Source organism: Ranitomeya imitator, chromosome 3, assembly GCF_032444005.1.
Source record: "Ranitomeya imitator isolate aRanImi1 chromosome 3, aRanImi1.pri, whole genome shotgun sequence".
Lineage (NCBI taxonomy): Eukaryota > Metazoa > Chordata > Amphibia > Anura > Dendrobatidae > Ranitomeya > Ranitomeya imitator.
Genome location: NC_091284.1, coordinates 107576742 through 107600014, shown reverse-complemented (window position 1 = coordinate 107600014; position 23273 = coordinate 107576742). Strand labels below are relative to the sequence as shown.

At 38.6% G+C, this 23273-nt stretch overlaps 2 protein-coding genes across 2 annotated transcripts in view; both read left to right on the top strand.

Moving 5' to 3' along the window:
• The first annotated feature begins 2429 nt into the window (after nucleotides 1-2429).
• The window catches only part of WSCD1 (WSC domain containing 1), a 372647-nt gene continuing 351803 nt past the window's right edge, over nucleotides 2430-23273 (top strand). The window contains exon 1 of the mRNA XM_069761266.1: nucleotides 2430-2591. The gene's annotated coding sequence lies outside the window, so the exon portion shown is untranslated. The remainder of the gene's footprint in view (nucleotides 2592-23273) is intronic.
• On the top strand, nucleotides 17362-22714 carry LOC138672858 (uncharacterized). Its single transcript, XM_069761265.1, has 6 exons — nucleotides 17362-17442; nucleotides 17913-17970; nucleotides 18077-18187; nucleotides 18585-18761; nucleotides 18975-19085; nucleotides 19267-22714. The coding sequence occupies exons 2-6, from the start codon at nucleotides 17913-17915 to the stop codon at nucleotides 19947-19949; spliced, it is 1140 nt and encodes a 379-aa protein (XP_069617366.1). The 5' UTR covers nucleotides 17362-17442; the 3' UTR covers nucleotides 19950-22714.

The window sequence follows — 23273 nt, the reverse complement described above, 5'->3', positions numbered from 1 at the left end:
AACACGTAGACATGTCTGTTTTTTACCGGCAGCACGGACCACAATACGGACAGCACACGTGCACACGGAGAACAGTGTGCACTCTCCTCCGTGTGCACGTACCGCCCGCAGGAGAGACAGCACTACAGTAAGCGCTGTCCCCGCTACGTGTGGTGCTGGAGCCGGTATTCATCCTTTCTCCCCAGCAGTTCACTGGAGAGAAGGAATGAAAAATCCATGTTTTTTTATTTATTTTCCCTTAAAAATAAAGTGTGTGTGTCCCCTCCCGCCTCCCATCCCCTGTGCGCTGACGCCCCCCTGCTTGCCTGCCGGGAAATACTCAGCCAGCTCCTGCAATGTATCCTCTCAGCGGCCGCTGGCAGCAGGTCCTGTTTGAGCGGTCACATGGTCCTGCTCATTACAGTGATGAATATGCGCATATTCCTCCCTGTAATGAGCGGGACCATGTGACCGCTCACACAGGACCTGCTGCCAGCAACCGCTGAGAGGAGATATCGCGGGAGCTGGGTGAGTATTTCCCGGCAGGCAAGCGGGATGGTGGGGGGGGGGGGGGGGGCGTCGGCGCACAGGGGATGGGAGGCGGGAGGGATTTTTCATTCCTTCTCTCCAGCGAACTGCTGGGGAGAAGGGATGAATACCAGCTTCAACACCGCACGCAGGGGACAGCGCTTAACTGTAGCGCTGTCTCCTGCACGGTCCATGTGGTCCTCAGTCGGCACACGGGTGGCACACGGCTGCCACACATGTGCCACACTGATGTGCTATGTGAGCACACGGACACGGATAATTCCGGTACCGATTTCTCCGGTACCGGAATTATCAGGACGTGTGAAAAAGGCCTAATAAAGATGGCAAAACTATGTGGTGTATGATTTCATTAAAATACTTTATACTGCATGTGTGTGTTTTTTTTTAACCCTTTACCAACTACAGGATTAGTAATGGAGAGGTGTCTTATTGACACCTCTCCATTACTAAGCCAGCAGAGCAGGGGACAATGGATGAAAGCCACGTTCAGCACCACAAGCAGGGGAACAGTGTTTACAAGTAGCACTACTTCCCCGGCGGCTGTCCATGCACATGGAGGACAGTGTGCACTGTTCTCCGTGTGCACATGTGTGCCACGTTTTGCGGCCTGTGTGTGCAGGTAAAAACGGACATGTCTGCGTGTTTTGCACATGGACACACGGTCCGTGAAAACACGCTGACATGTGCATAGACCCATTCATTTGAATGGGTCTACGTGTGTCAGTGTCTCTAGTACATGAGAAAACTGTCACTACACGTCCCGGAGACACTGTCGGGTGAAACAGGCCTAATGCAGATTTTAATTTGCATAAAAAAGTAGCAAAAACGCAACACGTTAACATAGCCTTTTGATGCGTTTTTGATGTTGCAGAATTTCTGCACCTATTACTTAAATTAAGTTACTTGAGTTTTAGTCGCGTTTTTGACATTGCTGTTTTTGTCTGTTTGGTGTCATGCTTTAAATAAAGCTTTCTTGTTTTTGAAACTTCCTGTTTTTTTATTTCACTGAGATTTATTGCTACACTTAGGTGCGTATTAGATGTTTTTTATGCGCTTCTGCGGCGTAAATACACTAAAAACACGTGTTTTTTATTTGCGGATTCTCTACATCTAATGTGAGTCTATAGGAAAAATCCGCATGGAAAACTCAGAAACTGACATATTACGGATGTGAACCACGGAGCGCAAGTCGATTTATATAGCATACATAAGAAGCACAGTGGGCAGGAGATTTCTAGGAATCCCGTCCACTTTGCTGGAACAGTAAGATGCTGCGTTTTATATGCAGGGAGAACACGCAGCATCAAAAAACGCAATGAAGGTTCATTTGTGGGAACAAAGTCTTAAACTTCTAAAGAAAAAACAGCATACATGAATTTCAGCCATTTATTGTCATTTTATTTCTAAAAATCCATTTATTCTCACCATGCGTCCTAGCTTTTAGCAGGCTTTAATTTGAAAAAAAAAATATAGATATTAGAAATAAAATTAAAGTGTATATTTCCAGTTAATGTTATTCATTTCATTTAATTTCTAGCTATATTTATTTCAGCATATTTTACATTTAATAGTAAAAAATAAATAAATAAAAAAAATAATAAGAATCATATTATAATACATTTGCTTGACAATTAGATCTAATGTACGGTAGAAATCCCATCAGTCCTGCCGGAGACATGAAGCATTCGCACAGGACCAGCAGCCGTGCAGCTCCCGGCCGGCTGCAGGTGCAGGGGGAGCCGCCGCTGTACCGGAGCCGGTGAAGTCGCTAGGACCCCGCAGATGTCTGGGAGTGGACGCTAGCAGCAGCAGTGACGGGCAGCACTGAGCATGCGCGGGTTGGGGCTTCTGCTTGCTGCTCGGTTAGTTACTGATATAAACAGCTGGAGGTAGTGGAGCTCACAGAAGGCGGCAGGCAGCGAGCACCGAGGGGCTGCGGAGCACAGCGCACCGTGTGTACGGGCTCCAGAGGCGGGCAGGGGATGCCACGGGGAGCGGGACTTCTCCCCTCAGGCTGCACACACTATTGGACTCTTACTTTTTCCTCCTCCTAGATCTCACAGGTAAGTTTCATGGGTCTCCTGTCCATCTGGGGAGATCTGCAGACTCTCAGCTGTGAACTTGCAAAGAATGCACTGACTGTTGCACCTAGTGCTTGATATAGTGATGTGTGAGGAGCTGATGATTCTGTATGGGAAGGATGAGGGCTGGCTACACCAGGGTGATGGGACCATAGTCCTCACTGGCAAACTATCACACTGTGGTTATTAGATGGCCTGATCACAATGTGGATATGATATGGAATGGTCACACTGTGGATAGTATTATTAGTATATGACCTGATCACAATATGGATATTATATGGAATGGTCACACTGTGGATATTATATGACCTGATCACACTGTGGATATTATATGGAATGGTCACAATGTGGATATTATTATTAGTATATGACCTGATCACAATATGGATATTATATGAAATGATCATAAATGTGGATATTATATGAAATGGTCACACTGTGGATATTATATGACCTGATCACACTGTGGATATTATATGGAATGGTCACAATGTGGATATTATTATTATTATTATTATTATTATTATTATTATATGTCCTGATCACATTGTGGTTATTATATGAAATGATCATAAATGTGGATATTATGTGAAATGATCATAAATGTAGATATTATATGAAATGATCATAAATGTGGCTATTATATGACCTGTTCACAAGGTGGATATTCTATGGAATGGTCACACTGGGGTTTTTAAACATATTCAGGGTTAGGTAGAAGAAATGCCTTTTAAATATTTCCGCTGTGATTAAAGTCTTACAGAGAATGTGAATACGCCCCAACAGCGATCTGCTCTCCTATGTTTCTTATTTGCTTTGTGTACTTGAAAACGTGACCTATTGGACTCATCTGTTCGCGGCCCGAAATAGTTGTAGCCATAAGTGTCCCAAACAACATCAGAAAGTCTCAAACTGCTTGACAGGAGGCGATGTTCCAGGTCTGAAGACTGGTCTGCGATATTTCCCTCCCTTCACTTTTTTTATAGGCTAAGGTTGGCCGATCTTATCTATTGATCTGATGGATGTTCAGCCTGTATCTCCTGTCAGGAGGGATGATGGGGACTATACTCCATGCTCTGCCTTTTCCTGTTGAATCAGCTAATGACACATTGCAAGTGTATTCCAACTCCTCACCGTCAGAGTATGCAGATTGTTCCCACTCAGTGGCGGCACGGTTAGCTCCTTGTGTTTCCCATTCCCATCCATTGCACTTATTACCTTCCCCGATTTCCAATGTGTGACTGTTGATTATGCCAAAAGAGGCTATATACAGTACTGGGCTGATCCTATATAAACAGAATGGTAATGGCAGATCATGAGCGCAGCAGGAAAATAACTGTGGCTTGGGAAAAGAAATTGATTAAATGCTCTTACTTATATTCTTCATAGGGAAAAAATGTATGGTGTCTTTTTTAGCTTTTTCCATCATTTGTGTTGTAGGAGTTCTGTTTCTTTAAGGAGCCTAGGCTTCAGGGAGCAGCACAATAATACATGTGAATGCATTGAATGTAACACATCCAGAATGGTTATTTAACCCATAATGTGCAAGGAAGGGATGCCGGCCGTCATCAAGCCTATCGGCTGTCAAACGCCTTTACCTTTTCAATCATAAGTGTGTTTAGATCTCATTTTATGCATTATGGCACAATTCAGAGTAGCCAAACTTTTCTTCATTTGACTGGGGCTTTGTCAATGCTGAATAATCAAGACAAACGTAATATATCATCCAAACCCAAGTAGACTTCTGTGCCGTACTTGCTAAAATTCATAAAAAAAATCCATAACCCATGAAATTGTTTAAAAAAAAAAAAAAAACCCCATTGACTAGCAGAGAGGGCATCCATTAAGTCATTGTTCTAAATCATATTTAATCCCTCCATTACGTGTAGATTTTGATTTAGTGTTTCTGGGCAAGACTGTAAATTAAGCTTCTTAAACAGTATATGTAAAAAATGATCCGGCAATGTGAATTATAGCATAAAAAATATATTACCAATATATAATGAGCTGAAAGTGCCAGTTTGAAATTGCCTTACGGAAAGTTCTAAAATGAGAAATGATAATAATATGCATTAATTTGCTTCTTGCCCTGAGAAAACAGAATATTATGGTTTGACAGTGACAAAGAACTTGATTGGAATTCTGGGAAACAGCTTTTTTTTTTTTTTTTGCGTAAACTGGTTCGTTTGACTTTATTTGACATATATGTTTATTAATGTGTAAGGTATGTGTGTGTATAGAAGTAAACGTGCTGCATTGTATAAACTCATTAATTGTAATGAACAAACAATGGTTTCCTCCTACTACTTAGATAAGTTCAACTTTACTCCATCTTTTTATATAGAAGCTTAAAAGTTGCAATAACTAAGTTTTGCATCTGCAAACAATCATTTGTAATGTGGCTAGGCCGAAGGTTCGACCACTTTTAGGCCAAGTTCACGCGACCATATTTTTTGGTCCGAATTCTATCCGTGAAAAACTGTCAGCGCTCGGACCAACGCTATTAATGCGCAAAAAGCTTGTGCGCTACTCTCTTCGTTCCCGATACTCGCCTATTCAATTCTACAGGTGCGCAAGAAAATCGGATTCCAGTGGATCAACCAAGTATCCAGATTTTACAGATTCATTGGAATTCTTTAACATAGGAAACTGCATTTGATCTTGAAAATTTTAATAATGCTGATGTATAAAGAGATTTCATACTGGTGAAAAAACACATATTTTTTTTTTTTTTTTTTTTCTATATGAAACAAAGACAATTTTTTTTTATTTATTACACGCCCATGTGGACTCAGCCCTGGTAGTCTATTTCAATGAATTCTTACTGCATCTACACCTTTATTTTTGACCGCTCCTTTAAAGGGACAATCTTGCCTTGTGCAGGCATGTACTATGGAGGACATAGAACTTCAATCCAATATTGCAGCCAGCATGCAAGGAAAGGGTGAATCAAACACCCCAAAAACCCGCCTCCATGGCTGAAGATTGTTCCCTCTAAATTCAGGTGACAGTGTCCCTTTAAGATGAGTACTGTTATTTTTCCAGCTAGGTGGTACTTTTATTTTTGCCCGTGTCATGTCTACTTAACAGTAGCAGAGAGGGTCAGCTAGACTCTAGAGATGTGATTTATACTGTGTCCTTAAGTTCCTGGGATCGCCTTGTGAGACGTATTCCCAGCCTATCTTTTCAGTTTTGTTTTGCTCTAGGTTTCCTTAGGAGCTGTACATAGTAGGCTTATTGTTTGGAAAGATCAATCAGGCGTTCAGTGTAACACCCTTAGGCTAGGTTCACACTAGCGTTGCGCCGCCCTGCGTCGGCGACGCAACGCGCGACGCACGTAAAAACGCGCGCAAACGCGCGCAAAAACGCGCGCGTTTTGCGACGCGTGCGTCGTTTTTGACGAAAATCGGACGCACAGAAAATGCTACAATGTAGCGTTTTCTTGCGTCCGACGCTAGCGTCGGAAACGACGCACGTGGCGAAAAACGCCACCAAAACGACGCACGCGTCCCCTATGTTAAACATAGGGGCGCGTCGCCGCTGCGTCGCCGGCGCGTCGCCGGCGCAACAGCGACGCACATTGGCGGAACGCCAATGTGAACGTAGCCTTAGTCCAGTGGTAGATGGCAGCCCATGAGCTACGAAAAATATTTATCCAGGCAGTCGTTTAGTGTAGTCAGTTCACATTACTCTAAGTTACATTAATACAGTTGTATTGTTTTCAGTGCTTAGAACATGGTTTACCTTCCAGATCTAATTTCCTTCTTTTCTTACCAACCGAATGATTTTTCTGCCATGCTTTCAGATTTTGACTATGGTTTGTACTGAGAGGCTCTGCGTTCACACATTCCCAAGAATTCTTTTCTCTGTATGTGAATAGTTATTCTATTGGACTATTGCACTTTAAAGCTTAAACAAAGGACCTGTCCATATTTATATTTAATTTGTTCACATTTCAGTAACTCTACCTTTCTTAAAAACTTTAATTCCAAGAAATAAAAAAAATACTGTATCTTTCACACCCTTTCTTACACAATCATTAGTGACACTCCCCAATAAACATTCTCACAAGACTGTAGAAAAAGATTGGGACTGTCTTGTAAAATTTCCTTATTTTATTACTTGAAAAAAGAGTAGAGATATAGAGAGACAAGTGCTTTTTCAGCAGAGCCGCGCAGCAACATGTTCTTAAAGAAAACCTGGCACCAGGTTTTTCCAATATACAGAACATCCATCATCTTTAAGCCCTCGTTTACAGCATACTACTTTGTAAATCACCCATCCCTAAAAAGACTTTCTATTATACCCACAGATGGCCCGGTCGAGTCCAATGGGTGTCACTGGTCTTACTCTGGCGCCTTGCCTCTTCCTACAGCCACCGTCTGCCTGGTGACATGTTCTCTTTATTAACCCTCCGTCACATACAACTGATCTGACAGGCGCTTCTCTTTTACTTTCATTTCTCCTTCCTCACCAGATTGTGAGGAAACCCCCTCCCTCCAGGTAGTCTCCTGTCTCTTGAAGGTCTGTGAAACCTGATATCACAGTTGGATTTCAGAGCTTCAGGAGAGAGGATATAGCTGCACAGATCTCTCAGGCTCATTGTATGTGAATACGTCACATTCAGTAAGGTTGGTATTTTATGTTTTTATTCATCACAATAGTTTATTTAGCTTGTTTTATGAATATATAGCACAAAATGTGAGGATATTTCATAGAAATAAGGGAGATTTTATAAAAGAAAGTGTGCTGCTCAGGCATATACAGTAGTTCCCTAACATATTCCTTCTCTTGCTTCATATTATCTGCTGAAATGGAGAGGAAAATGTACAATTTATCCAAACAACTTGATGTTGAGGAAGTAACAAACATGCTGTTAGATGATAGAGACCTCACACTGTATGAGGATTTAGGAGAGGAAAGTGAGATTGATTCTCATGATGAGGTGGAAGAATGTGTCCTGGATTCTGAAACAGAGCAAGATGGTGACAGTGGTGAGGATGAAGAAGTTGGATCATATTATATTGGAAAAGATAAAAATACTAAATGGAACAAGAGCTACGCAGGAGAAGCGTGAAAACAATCGGTATCCCCTCTCGCCTTCAAGTTCAGCTCAAAAGGTTCCGCCCAGAAGATGATGGTGAAAAGTCACCATCTGCACCACCTCACAAAAGAAGGAGATGCACCACCTGCCAAACGGAAAGCGGAACCAGAAGGCTTTCAAATTATGAATGTCTCAAATGTCATAAAGCAATTTGCCTGACACATGCAAAAATGGTGTGTAATTCTTGCTATTTGCTCTGCAAGTGTGACTTTTCTGGGGAAACCTCAGCATCTACTTCTGATTGAATATGTTTTTAATAGTACTTAAGGTACCTTAAAATTAAGTTTGTGTTCAAAAATTTTCTTTGTACATTTTTTTGAGAGAGTCGAACTGGGGACTATTTGGCGGGAGTTTTGAAAACTTTGTATTTCATAGTTATTAGTTTTATGTTAAGTAAATGTTTTTTTTCGCAACTGATTATGTGTAGTCTCTTTTATTACATCCCTATGAAGGTCACTGATCACTTTTAGAGCACTGAAATTGCAAACATTAGATATTATAGGTATTTTTCCAGCAGGCGCCTGACAGGCACATTGTATGTGAACTCGTTAGTCCGAATATTGTATGTGACGGAGGGTTAAGAAAAACTATGATTAGAAGATCGAAATTAAGTTCTATGGAGATAACCAGGAAAATTTGTATTATAGAAATCAGAGAGTAATACTTACATAATACTGCCTTCATTGTAGCTATATATAAAAATGCCAAATGGTAATGTACACCAGACAAGAAATACCCCGTGCCAGTCATTGCACTAGTTGCCCTTCCACTACAGAATATACTATAAACCTCTCACCACCCTACATTTCCTTCCTCATCTTTATCACCGTACCTGTGCCCTCCGTTCAGCTAATGACCAAACACATCCTCAATTATCCGAACGCTCACTCCTGTCTCCAAAACTCTAGCGAGCTGCGGCACTCTTCTGGAATAAACAACCGCAATCTGGTTAATTTCCAATACCCACAGTTTTAAGCATGCCCTAAAACCCATTTCTTTAGACTGCCCTATTGCCTCCTCTTACTTATCTAACTATTCTCTTTTTGCCCTTCCAAAATGTTCTTCCCAATCAGGATGCTCGTAGCATCTGTTTTACACACCCTCCAGGCACTTAATAGCCCTCTGTGTCTGTACAGTACAGATACTTGAAGACACAAAAGAGAATAGTAAAACCAAAAACACTCAGTTTGAAAAAATGTTTGCAGTAATCCGCAAGTGCTAGTAAAAGATGTAAATAACAGGGTATTTGGTTGATACGTTTTTTGCAAAAAATGTATACTAAGCTGCTCTACCAATCTTCACGGTATACCCTTATCAGAGCAGTCCTAACTGCAAAAAACGTATCAACCAAATACCCTGTTATTTACATCTTTTACTAGCACTTGCGGATTACTGCAAACATTTTTTCAAACTGAGTGTTTTTGGTTTTACTATTCTCTTTTGTGTCTTCAGGTTTCTTGGTGGTGTGTGAACATGTTCTTACAGACTTGTTCACTGTGCAGGTAGCCCATGTGTTCCTGTTTACAGTACAGATACTGTCTGGTGACCGGTTCACTGAGCGGTACATGAATACCCTAATTATATTGATGGCAGGACTGTACATTACAAGTATTTTGTATCATCTTACTTTTTGTGTCTTCCGTATTTGCACATTGATTGTAAGCTTACGAGCAGCAGGGCCGTCTCTCATCTTGATATCTTTTGAATTCTGTTCCTCTGTAATGTCTGATATTGTCTGCACCACTCCCCTCCTCTCTAATGTAAAGTGTTGTAGAATATCCTGGCGCTTTAGAAAGAAAAATTATCACGTAATAAAAATAACTCTATACACCCAAAGAATACTACATCTGTCACCATAAGACCAAGTTTAGTCAATGAAAGGAGAGTGGTAGGCACAAACAAGAAATTGCATTATTTTATTTATTTATTTTAACCATTGCTATTATCGCGCAGTCATCACCAGGTAAGTTTTACTTAGGACATTTTAATTATGCTCTTATAACCATGAACTAGAAAGTGACGTGGTGCCTACTGAGCAATCTTCCCAAAATGCCAATATATATAGCCAAAAGTATTGGCATACCCACATATTACACATACAGGAATCCTTAATAAATCACACTCTAAATAGGCATTAATATAAGGATTTTACCATTTGGCATCTAACAGCTTGCCCTCTCCTAGGAAGGCTTTCTATAACATTTTGTAGGGTGTATTTGGGAATTTTGGTCCATTCATCCAGATGAGCATTTGTGAGGTTAAATTCAATGTTGGACAATAGGACCTGGTTCACAAAGGTAATGGGGTTGAAGTCAGGGCTCTTTCAAGTTGTGTCTCACCAAACCTACATAACCATGCCTTCATAGACCTTTTATTGTACACTGGGGCTTAGTTAGGCTGCAACAGAGAACAACCTTTCTAAAATTGTTCTTTGAATGTTAGAAGCTATAATTGTCCAAAATGTCCTGGTATGCTGCAGCATTAACATTTCCATCACTAGAACTAAAAGCGCTAGATGAAAGCCAAGCCTATAACATTAACTCTCCTCTACCAAACTTTACATTTGCCACAATATCAAGCTGGAAACATTCTTTTGGCATTTGCCAAACCCAGACTCCTCCATCCAACTGTTAGAGAAGCGTTATTTAATAAATTGGGTATCTACTACGACCTTGTTCTGGTTTCTTTTTAGAAGTATTATTGTAAAATGGAAATTGGTTTGGACACAGGAGTGCTAATTGCATGCAGTTATAGATCTGTAAATACATTTCGGGGCATTGTACATATGCCTCCTTTGCCAAAATGTTCAAGCACAGGCATGAATAGCATCTACTCATGTGCCGAAGAAGAAGAAAATATATATATATATATATATATATATATATATATATATATATATATATATATATATATATATATAAACGCACCTATTCAATCTAAATAACAGCCTTGAAAAGGGTTGTCCAGCCCTAGCCTACAAATCTGCAGTTACACTGTGTAACTGCAGGCTTGTGAATCCTCAAAGCATGTGCAGCACGCTGTGAGGATTCTCCGGTGCCGGGAGCGGTGGGCGCATGACCACAAGTATATGGTTTGCATACAGGTGGTCACTTGCCTACTATATGGGTGTGGCCTCGGTGCAAGTGTATTAAGCAAGGCCGGACACATCTAGTTGGAATGTGGCCGAAAGTATGCAGTATTGCTTACTTGCGGTCACATCCGGGAGTCCTCCAAGTGCTCAGTGCATGTGATGCGAGGATTCGCAAGTCTGCAGTCACATAGGCTACAAGTCTGCACTCACTCTAAGGCCAGACAACTACTTTAAAGACCACAACCAAATATTAGTCGAGAATTCTGTCTGTAAAGTGCTGTGGAATTAGTGGCATTATGTGAGTTAGTAACTAAAAGAAACATTCTCAACCTACAGCATATCAGCCATTGTAGTGCACAGAACTACTTGAAACTTTTAGTTAAATGTCTACTGAAAGTAAACATTCTGTTGTCATGGAGACGCCTTCCACTCGATATTCTCTTGAATATGAGTGGATTGTACTAGACTAACTGTGTGGTTCACTCCTGAGACTTGATGAAGAAAGTCATGGAAACGTAAGCTGCAGAATCATCTTGAAATCTTGCATCTGTTTCTAAGTAGCTGATTGTGTTGTTAAAGGCTTATATCATGCACAGGTTTTGTTTAATTTTCAAAACTGTTTTATGTAATTATATGCAGCATTTTCTAATGTGATTAATTAGAGTTTATTGCCCTAGTTATTCAATGTAAAGCACTGCGCCTCCATTTTGCTAACAGAATAGCTGACGAGTATAGGACACATGCACGACTATATTACTGCTTGTAGAACCGAGACTTCTACACCTCTCCTGTAAGAGGAGAATCGGTACTGAAGAAATGGAGCACTGATCCCAATTTAAATGTATCGGAAGCACCATAAATTTAGTAGTAGTGTATAATAGCCAGGTTTCGTCAAACTCAATCTGACAGGTGCCCCGCCCCTATCAAAGTGTATCAAAGTGTGTAACCCCTCCCCTCCCCTTGTCTGACGGCTGGTATCCAGCTGTCCCTCCTTGTTTGATTCCCCCTTTTGATATAGTTTAATATAGTTTAATTTGTTGTAGTTTTGATATTATTCCCGTATTTTGTGGAATAACACATGTTTATAATTATAGCCTAGTCGTGTATTTATTTTACACGTGGTTTATAACACCTTTTTCATTTGTTTTATAATAGATTTTATACGTAGCCCCGAGTTTGATTCTGTAAGCTTTTGTTTTATTCACAGTGTATCCATATAGTGAATAGGGCTGATGTTTCTGTATGCAATCCTACAGCCTGTTATGTGAAAAGTATTCTCAAACACTAACTAAATGGTAAACATTACCTAAATTAGGTTAACTGTGGGTCAGAGGCTTATAGCACCTAGGTCAAGCAATTGTTGTTGTATTTGCGTACCCCATAAATGTTTATTCTCACAAACAGAAAAGTTATTGTGTCCTGAAGATGGCATCTGCAAAGTTATTTGTTATCTACTGAGGCCATTGCAAGTTGTGTTTATTCACATTGTAGCAGGTTTTATCCTTGTGGCTGCCTTATATACACAGAAGAGATATGCACCAATGTCACAACACAAGTTATAATATGACCCAATGTTACAACACAAGTAAGAAGCGTCGTGTTTTATACGAATAAAAGTCATTTAGGACTTATGTTATCATGTTTTTGCACTTTATTAATATGCGGACCACATAGGTCAGTGATTTTTGCACTTTATTAATATGCAGGCCACATAGGTCAGTGATTTTTGCACTTTATTAACATACAACACACAAGAAATAGACATTTAGAACTTATTTATGATTAATATGCGATTATTAGGCATTTAGGACTTATGTTATCATGTTTTTGCACTTTATTAATATGCTGACCACATAGGTCAAGGATTTTTGCACTTTATTAATATGCGGTCCACATAGGTCAGTGATTTTTGCACTTTATTAACATACCACACAAGAAATAGACATTTAGAACTTATTTATGATTAATATGCGATTATTAGGCATTTAGGACTTATGTTATCATGTTTTTGCACTTTATTAATATGCGGTTATTAGTCATTTAGGACTTATGTTATCATGTTTTTGCACTTTATTAATATGCTGACCACATAGGTCAGGGATTTTTTGTACTTTATTAATATGCGGACCACAAACACTTCTGCACCCACGGGCACTTCTCAACCAACCATGCATCCGGTACTCATCAGTCACTGTGAAATAATGCAAAAATACATCTGTGCGCGGCTGTCGGCATCAACATTGTGCTATTATAAGTTTATGGTTCTGTAAAGAACACGCAACACATACAGAACTCACACACACACACAAATACACACAGCACACAACACGCACACATTTCTCAAAATGCCATACACTTCAGAATATATTTGCAATTCACTACGCATGTAACACATATTTCTTCGCCCCACACGCATTTAACAGTCTTTCATATGTATCGCAGAAAGATTTTAGTTCCAACTGCGGGTCAGCGGCTTAAAGAAAAGTTATTGTGGCCTTGATTCTGGGGTAACACATGTTTATAAATATAACCTAGTCGTGTATTTATTTTACACATGGTTTATAACACATTTCATTTGTTTTTGTTGTTTGATTGTCATGTAAGAAGCGTTGTGTTTTATACGAATATAAAAGTGACACATGCCCATATATTATTACAGCTTTCATTAATTCTACATTATTTTAGCACATATTAATTTTACACTATTAATTTTACAGGAGCCTGTGCTGCCTATAATTTGACTCCTTTTTATACAAAGACATCTAACATATACAGACTTTTAATATTTTTGTGTAAAATCGCGGTCAGACAGGCACAAACACACACACACACAAATACACACAGCACACAACACGCACACATTTCTCAAAATGCCATACACTTCAGAATATATTTGCAATTCACTACGCATGTAACACATATTTCTTCGCCCCACACGCATTTAACAGTCTTTCATATGTATCGCAGAAAGATTTTAGTTCCAACTGCGGGTCAGCGGCTTAAAGAAAAGTTATTGTGGCCTTGATTCTGGGGTAACACATGTTTATAAATATAGCCTAGTCGTGTATTTATTTTACACATGGTTTATAACACATTTCATTTGTTTTTGTTGTTTGATTGTCATGTAAGAAGCGTTGTGTTTTATACGAATATAAAAGTGACACATTCCCATATATTATTACAGCTTTCATTAATTCTACATTATTTTAGCACATATTAATTTTACACTATTAATTTTACAGGAGCCTGTGCTGCCTATAATTTGACTCCTTTTTATACAAAGACATCTAACATATACAGACTTTTAATATTTTTGTGTAAAATCGCGGTCAGACAGGCACAAACACACACACACACACACACACACGCACACAACACAGAACCACACACAACAAACACACAGAACCCACACACACACACACACACACAAGAAATAGACATTTAGGACTTATTTATGTTATTATCTTTATGCACTTTGAATGTGCTGTCTATAATTTGACTCTATCCTTGTTTTGTTGAAAATAACTGGACATACATAAGAAACCGGGCAATATATCTTTATAGAAATAACACTTCTGCACTCTTTGTGTATTTCTATCAGTTTTATTCAGGCATTTATAACACAACATGTTTGATATTGGTAATTTGATTCTGGGAACACATTTTAAGTTACTGCTGCACATGTATTACTGTTTTTCTTGTTTTTTTGTGTAAAATTTCGTTGTTGGCGTACAAAGACATTTCTTTGAGAAATGTGTAGCATAACCAATTACCCATCACGGCCACTAGATGGCAGAATATCATATTAATTATTCTGGGATAACATTTCTCTTTGGGCATTTCTATCAGTTTTATTTATGCTTTTATAACACAACATGTCTGCTATTGTTAATTTGATTCGGGGATAACACATGTTTATAAAAATAACGCTATAGCAAGCGGTAATGTCAAATTCTGAAAATAGCCATTTTATATTGAATTACTAACATTTTTCTATTTTAGCGCTGACACAGCCACATATATTATTCCAGCTTTCTTTAATTCTGCATTATTTTATCACATGATGAAAATAGTCATTTTATATTGAATTACTGCAGCTCGCGGCGCGTTACCACTGGACTCGTTTCTCAATTAATTTCCCAGCTGACGACGCTATCTATAATTCTGCGTATACCTTAGGCGTGTATTTACATGACAGTGTAATTATTTCTCACAATAAAACAACAGCTCAAATTTTAAGTTAGCTAACAGCATAATGATGACAAATGCATCTTTGCGGAATCTGATAACGACACGCTGAACAAAGGACGGAGCCTGACAAATACACACAACACACAACACGCACATATTATGAAAAATGACAACCATTGTATGTGATTTAAAAGACTTTAGTTAGATTTATCAGGGGTGATTTAGTTTGAAAGCACGCAACTCCTCGGTAATGTCATGTGTTGGACACGCATTTAACAGTCTTTCATATGTATCGCAGAAAGATTTTAGTTCCATCTGTGCGAGTTTGCTTTGAGCGTACTGCGCAGACATGTCAGTAAACATTTTGACATGGTCAGCATTCCACGAAGGACGACCTGTGTAAGGTGTATGTACAGCAACTTTCTGCTTTCTACCTACACGGCGTCGGGATACGGTTCGTTTCTTTAGAGGTAATACAGGGGCAAAAACGCTAGAAAAGTCTGCAAGAGCAGTATCTGCAGATTGCACAGTCTGGCACACAGGTATATTGAGGGGCTCTGTGGGTGACCACATACCCTCGGAGAGCTGTTCAATTTCTCTGTTTTCAGGCGTAACTTGGGGTATGGCGCTTGTGCTATTGGCGGGCCGAGTTATGCGGGGCCTAGCGTTCGGCGCTGCACGTTTCTCTCTTGAAACGTTCGTATATTTCTGATGTGAAATCTTGGGGCTTGGATTCCCGGGTTGTTTTGGTGCAGCGTAGCATTCATCACGATCCACAACACAGATGGGCGAGAGAGATGTTGTTCGCACAGCCGTATTAGCTCTTTGTGGTTGATTCTCTTCAGTGTCGTAATTACGCCGGTGCAAAACTCGTTGTTGAAGAGGCGACGTATCTAAAAGAAAAGATACAAGTGGCGGTTAGCCGCGAAACGGCGCAAAATTGGAAAAGCTAAACGGCGACGCATAGCTATGATCATACGTAATATTTGAAAAGTTAATGGGGACAGGTAGCCATGAAATCATTGTAACAATATTTACATAAACCTGTATAGAGCAGTCCAGATATATACTTACAAGTATGAAGCGGGAATTGTCCCACATCAGCTCCTGGTTTAACGGGAGGCGCAATGCTCAAACTCGCAGAGGCGGGAATATTCTCTTTTTCAAGCTGTATTTTCCGGGCAACTAGATTAGCGGGTGTAAGTAAAAATATAACGATTAGCGAACACAGAATTGATTTTCTACACAAAACTGCAGCGGTGAGAAGAATATATATATATATATATATATATATATATATATTCAAAAATGAATTTTCTGACAGTTAGCTAGCAGCTGTAAGTAAATATGAGTATTACACAAAAGTGAGAATCGACTGTATTTCAAGTGAACAGATACCTTTTCTATTCTTGAAACATCGGCGTAACGAGTTGCCGCGTCTTTTAGGCGCATCGGGTTTCGCTGAAGTTGCAGGGTTCTTGACATCTATGATCTCCACGTCTGAACCCAGCGTATCGCGTGGTTCGGGAACACACCAGTTTTCAGCCATAGCGTCAGATGTCTCCGTGTCAGTATCTGTATGAGAAATTGCGCGTAGTTCGTGTTTACATACAAAGGATTAAAGCAACTGATATAGTATAATATAGTTTTACGGTATAAACATATTTGCGGTGTAAATTAATATAGCAAGACTTATGCAGCTATATATTAATAATTCAGTATTATATTGATGGCTACCGCTATTATTTGTTTTATTAATTTAATCATATATTTATTATGCCATAATTTGTGTAATACAATAGTTAATAGATGCTATAGTTTTACGCCATAAACAGTATATATTAACATAGATAATATATATATATATATATATTTAGCTTTCTTACATGTGATACATGAAAGATAAATATCTTTGTACCGTGTTACAATGACATTTTTCCCTATCTAAAAGCAAAAAGGTGCTCCTAATTACCCATGATGAGATGAAGAGCAGGCCCATTATCGGCTATCGGCGCCACGGCTTCATTGCGCGCATAATTCTGCGTTATGAAATTATTGCGCCAATCGGGCGACATACACGGCTCTTAAATAAGAAAGAATGCATGAATATATAATTAATATAATTTACTTATAATATAATGACACAATCAGAATGAGTCAATACTCTGTACATTATACGCGTATAATACCGAGTTAATACATGCATTAATTGCATGTATGACTGTGTTCTGGGTGTTAACAGAAGGCGTGTGATGTGGCGTAACTGGGTGTGTTTCTGGGTGTTAACAGAAGGCGTGTGATGTGGCGTAACTGGGTGTGTTTCTGGGTGTTAACACCTGAGTTGCTTTCTGACACTCAGGATAAATACAGCTGCCTGTCCCACTACAGTACAACAGACATCCACCAGAAGTCCGACTAGGATAAAAAGCAGAGCTATTCTAAATGTAAGTATATAAGACAGTTGTGTTATTATTCGCAAATGCATAATTATATTTAACTATGCATCTCTAAACCATAATTAAGGATGTTATTTGTTTAATAAGTTAGTGTTATACTGGCAGCTAACTGCATATTTAGTAGCGATGTATAATATAGTTTTTTACTGTATAAGCAATATTTGTGGGACATAATTAATATAGAAAGGCTTATGGATGGGGCATAACAACCATTGTTATCTGACATGTGCGCGCAATTAGTCACGGGTGCCGTATAATGCTGTTTCCTGTAGGTGTGTTCACGGTGGGTGGTAATTTCTCTCTGAACAGTTGCGCTACTCTCTGAAAAGTAGGTGTTTACTGTTTTATTTGCGGTCTAATATTATCAATGCCTGTAAAGCATATTTTTGTAACGTAGTTTTAAACTGTATTTATTGGCGGCGCAGTTATAGATAAAACTTATCCCCTATTTATTTAAGATGGAAGCCCAATACCCTCGCGAGCAATGCAGCCCCCTTCTTGCAAGCACACAATTAGGTATTATACGCGTATAATGTACAGAGTATTGACTCATTCTGATTGTGTCATTATATTATAAGTAAATTATATTAATTATATATTCATGCATTCTTTCTTATTTAAGAGCCGTGTATGTCGCCCGATTGGCGCAATAATTTCATAACGCAGAATTATGCGCGCAATGAAGCCGTGGCGCCGATAGCCGATAATGGGCCTGCTCTTCATCTCATCATGGGTAATTAGGAGCACCTTTTTGCTTTTAGATAGGGAAAAATGTCATTGTAACACGGTACAAAGATATTTATCTTTCATGTATCACATGTAAGAAAGCTAAATATATATATATATATATATTATCTATGTTAATATATACTGTTTATGGCGTAAAACTATAGCATCTATTAACTATTGTATTACACAAATTATGGCATAATAAATATATGATTAAATTAATAAAACAAATAATAGCGGTAGCCATCAATATAATACTGAATTATTAATATATAGCGGCATAAGTCTTGCTATATTAATTTACACCGCAAATATGTTTATACCGTAAAACTATATTATACTATATCAGTTGCTTTAATCCTTTGTATGTAAACACGAACTACGCGCAATTTCTCATACAGATACTGACACGGAGACATCTGACGCTATGGCTGAAAACTGGTGTGTTCCCGAACCACGCGATACGCTGGGTTCAGACGTGGAGATCATAGATGTCAAGAACCCTGCAACTTCAGCGAAACCCGATGCGCCTAAAAGACGCGGCAACTCGTTACGCCGATGTTTCAAGAATAGAAAAGGTATCTGTTCACTTGAAATACAGTCGATTCTCACTTTTGTGTAATACTCATATTTACTTACAGCTGCTAGCTAACTGTCAGAAAATTCATTTTTGAATATATATATATATATATATATATATATATATATTCTTCTCACCGCTGCAGTTTTGTGTAGAAAATCAATTCTGTGTTCGCTAATCGTTATATTTTTACTTACACCCGCTAATCTAGTTGCCCGGAAAATACAGCTTGAAAAAGAGAATATTCCCGCCTCTGCGAGTTTGAGCATTGCGCCTCCCGTTAAACCAGGAGCTGATGTGGGACAATTCCCGCTTCATACTTGTAAGTATATATCTGGACTGCTCTATACAGGTTTATGTAAATATTGTTACAATGATTTCATGGCTACCTGTCCCCATTAACTTTTCAAATATTACGTATGATCATAGCTATGCGTCGCCGTTTAGCTTTTCCAATTTTGCGCCGTTTCGCGGCTAACCGCCACTTGTATCTTTTCTTTTAGATACGTCGCCTCTTCAACAACGAGTTTTGCACCGGCGTAATTACGACACTGAAGAGAATCAACCACAAAGAGCTAATACGGCTGTGCGAACAACATCTCTCTCGCCCATCTGTGTTGTGGATCGTGATGAATGCTACGCTGCACCAAAACAACCCGGGAATCCAAGCCCCAAGATTTCACATCAGAAATATACGAACGTTTCAAGAGAGAAACGTGCAGCGCCGAACGCTAGGCCCCGCATAACTCGGCCCGCCAATAGCACAAGCGCCATACCCCAAGTTACGCCTGAAAACAGAGAAATTGAACAGCTCTCCGAGGGTATGTGGTCACCCACAGAGCCCCTCAATATACCTGTGTGCCAGACTGTGCAATCTGCAGATACTGCTCTTGCAGACTTTTCTAGCGTTTTTGCCCCTGTATTACCTCTAAAGAAACGAACCGTATCCCGACGCCGTGTAGGTAGAAAGCAGAAAGTTGCTGTACATACACCTTACACAGGTCGTCCTTCGTGGAATGCTGACCATGTCAAAATGTTTACTGACATGTCTGCGCAGTACGCTCAAAGCAAACTCGCACAGATGGAACTAAAATCTTTCTGCGATACATATGAAAGACTGTTAAATGCGTGTCCAACACATGACATTACCGAGGAGTTGCGTGCTTTCAAACTAAATCACCCCTGATAAATCTAACTAAAGTCTTTTAAATCACATACAATGGTTGTCATTTTTCATAATATGTGCGTGTTGTGTGTTGTGTGTATTTGTCAGGCTCCGTCCTTTGTTCAGCGTGTCGTTATCAGATTCCGCAAAGATGCATTTGTCATCATTATGCTGTTAGCTAACTTAAAATTTGAGCTGTTGTTTTATTGTGAGAAATAATTACACTGTCATGTAAATACACGCCTAAGGTATACGCAGAATTATAGATAGCGTCGTCAGCTGGGAAATTAATTGAGAAACGAGTCCAGTGGTAACGCGCCGCGAGCTGCAGTAATTCAATATAAAATGACTATTTTCATCATGTGATAAAATAATGCAGAATTAAAGAAAGCTGGAATAATATATGTGGCTGTGTCAGCGCTAAAATAGAAAAATGTTAGTAATTCAATATAAAATGGCTATTTTCAGAATTTGACATTACCGCTTGCTATAGCGTTATTTTTATAAACATGTGTTATCCCCGAATCAAATTAACAATAGCAGACATGTTGTGTTATAAAAGCATAAATAAAACTGATAGAAATGCCCAAAGAGAAATGTTATCCCAGAATAATTAATATGATATTCTGCCATCTAGTGGCCGTGATGGGTAATTGGTTATGCTACACATTTCTCAAAGAAATGTCTTTGTACGCCAACAACGAAATTTTACACAAAAAAACAAGAAAAACAGTAATACATGTGCAGCAGTAACTTAAAATGTGTTCCCAGAATCAAATTACCAATATCAAACATGTTGTGTTATAAATGCCTGAATAAAACTGATAGAAATACACAAAGAGTGCAGAAGTGTTATTTCTATAAAGATATATTGCCCGGTTTCTTATGTATGTCCAGTTATTTTCAACAAAACAAGGATAGAGTCAAATTATAGACAGCACATTCAAAGTGCATAAAGATAATAACATAAATAAGTCCTAAATGTCTATTTCTTGTGTGTGTGTGTGTGTGTGTGGGTTCTGTGTGTTTGTTGTGTGTGGTTCTGTGTTGTGTGCGTGTGTGTGTGTGTGTGTGTGTGTTTGTGCCTGTCTGACCGCGATTTTACACAAAAATATTAAAAGTCTGTATATGTTAGATGTCTTTGTATAAAAAGGAGTCAAATTATAGGCAGCACAGGCTCCTGTAAAATTAATAGTGTAAAATTAATATGTGCTAAAATAATGTAGAATTAATGAAAGCTGTAATAATATATGGGAATGTGTCACTTTTATATTCGTATAAAACACAACGCTTCTTACATGACAATCAAACAACAAAAACAAATGAAATGTGTTATAAACCATGTGTAAAATAAATACACGACTAGGCTATATTTATAAACATGTGTTACCCCAGAATCAAGGCCACAATAACTTTTCTTTAAGCCGCTGACCCGCAGTTGGAACTAAAATCTTTCTGCGATACATATGAAAGACTGTTAAATGCGTGTGGGGCGAAGAAATATGTGTTACATGCGTAGTGAATTGCAAATATATTCTGAAGTGTATGGCATTTTGAGAAATGTGTGCGTGTTGTGTGCTGTGTGTATTTGTGTGTGTGTGTGTTTGTGCCTGTCTGACCGCGATTTTACACAAAAATATTAAAAGTCTGTATATGTTAGATGTCTTTGTATAAAAAGGAGTCAAATTATAGGCAGCACAGGCTCCTGTAAAATTAATAGTGTAAAATTAATATGTGCTAAAATAATGTAGAATTAATGAAAGCTGTAATAATATATGGGCATGTGTCACTTTTATATTCGTATAAAACACAACGCTTCTTACATGACAATCAAACAACAAAAACAAATGAAATGTGTTATAAACCATGTGTAAAATAAATACACGACTAGGTTATATTTATAAACATGTGTTACCCCAGAATCAAGGCCACAATAACTTTTCTTTAAGCCGCTGACCCGCAGTTGGAACTAAAATCTTTCTGCGATACATATGAAAGACTGTTAAATGCGTGTGGGGCGAAGAAATATGTGTTACATGCGTAGTGAATTGCAAATATATTCTGAAGTGTATGGCATTTTGAGAAATGTGTGCGTGTTGTGTGCTGTGTGTATTTGTGTGTGTGTGTGAGTTCTGTATGTGTTGCGTGTTCTTTACAGAACCATAAACTTATAATAGCACAATGTTGATGCCGACAGCCGCGCACAGATGTATTTTTGCATTATTTCACAGTGACTGATGAGTACCGGATGCATGGTTGGTTGAGAAGTGCCCGTGGGTGCAGAAGTGTTTGTGGTCCGCATATTAATAAAGTACAAAAAATCCCTGACCTATGTGGTCAGCATATTAATAAAGTGCAAAAACATGATAACATAAGTCCTAAATGACTAATAACCGCATATTAATAAAGTGCAAAAACATGATAACATAAGTCCTAAATGCCTAATAATCGCATATTAATCATAAATAAGTTCTAAATGTCTATTTCTTGTGTGGTATGTTAATAAAGTGCAAAAATCACTGACCTATGTGGACCGCATATTAATAAAGTGCAAAAATCCTTGACCTATGTGGTCAGCATATTAATAAAGTGCAAAAACATGATAACATAAGTCCTAAATGCCTAATAATCGCATATTAATCATAAATAAGTTCTAAATGTCTATTTCTTGTGTGTTGTATGTTAATAAAGTGCAAAAATCACTGACCTATGTGGCCTGCATATTAATAAAGTGCAAAAATCACTGACCTATGTGGTCCGCATATTAATAAAGTGCAAAAACATGATAACATAAGTCCTAAATGACTTTTATTCGTATAAAACACGACGCTTCTTACTTGTGTTGTAACATTGGGTCATATTATAACTTGTGTTGTGACATTGGTGCATATCTCTTCTGTGTATATAAGGCAGCCACAAGGATAAAACCTGCTACAATGTGAATAAACACAACTTGCAATGGCCTCAGTAGATAACAAATAACTTTGCAGATGCCATCTTCAGGACACAATAACTTTTCTGTTTGTGAGAATAAACATTTATGGGGTACGCAAATACAACAACAATTGCTTGACCTAGGTGCTATAAGCCTCTGACCCACAGTTAACCTAATTTAGGTAATGTTTACCATTTAGTTAGTGTTTGAGAATACTTTTCACATAACAGGCTGTAGGATTGCATACAGAAACATCAGCCCTATTCACTATATGGATACACTGTGAATAAAACAAAAGCTTACAGAATCAAACTCGGGGCTACGTATAAAATCTATTATAAAACAAATGAAAAAGGTGTTATAAACCACGTGTAAAATAAATACACGACTAGGCTATAATTATAAACATG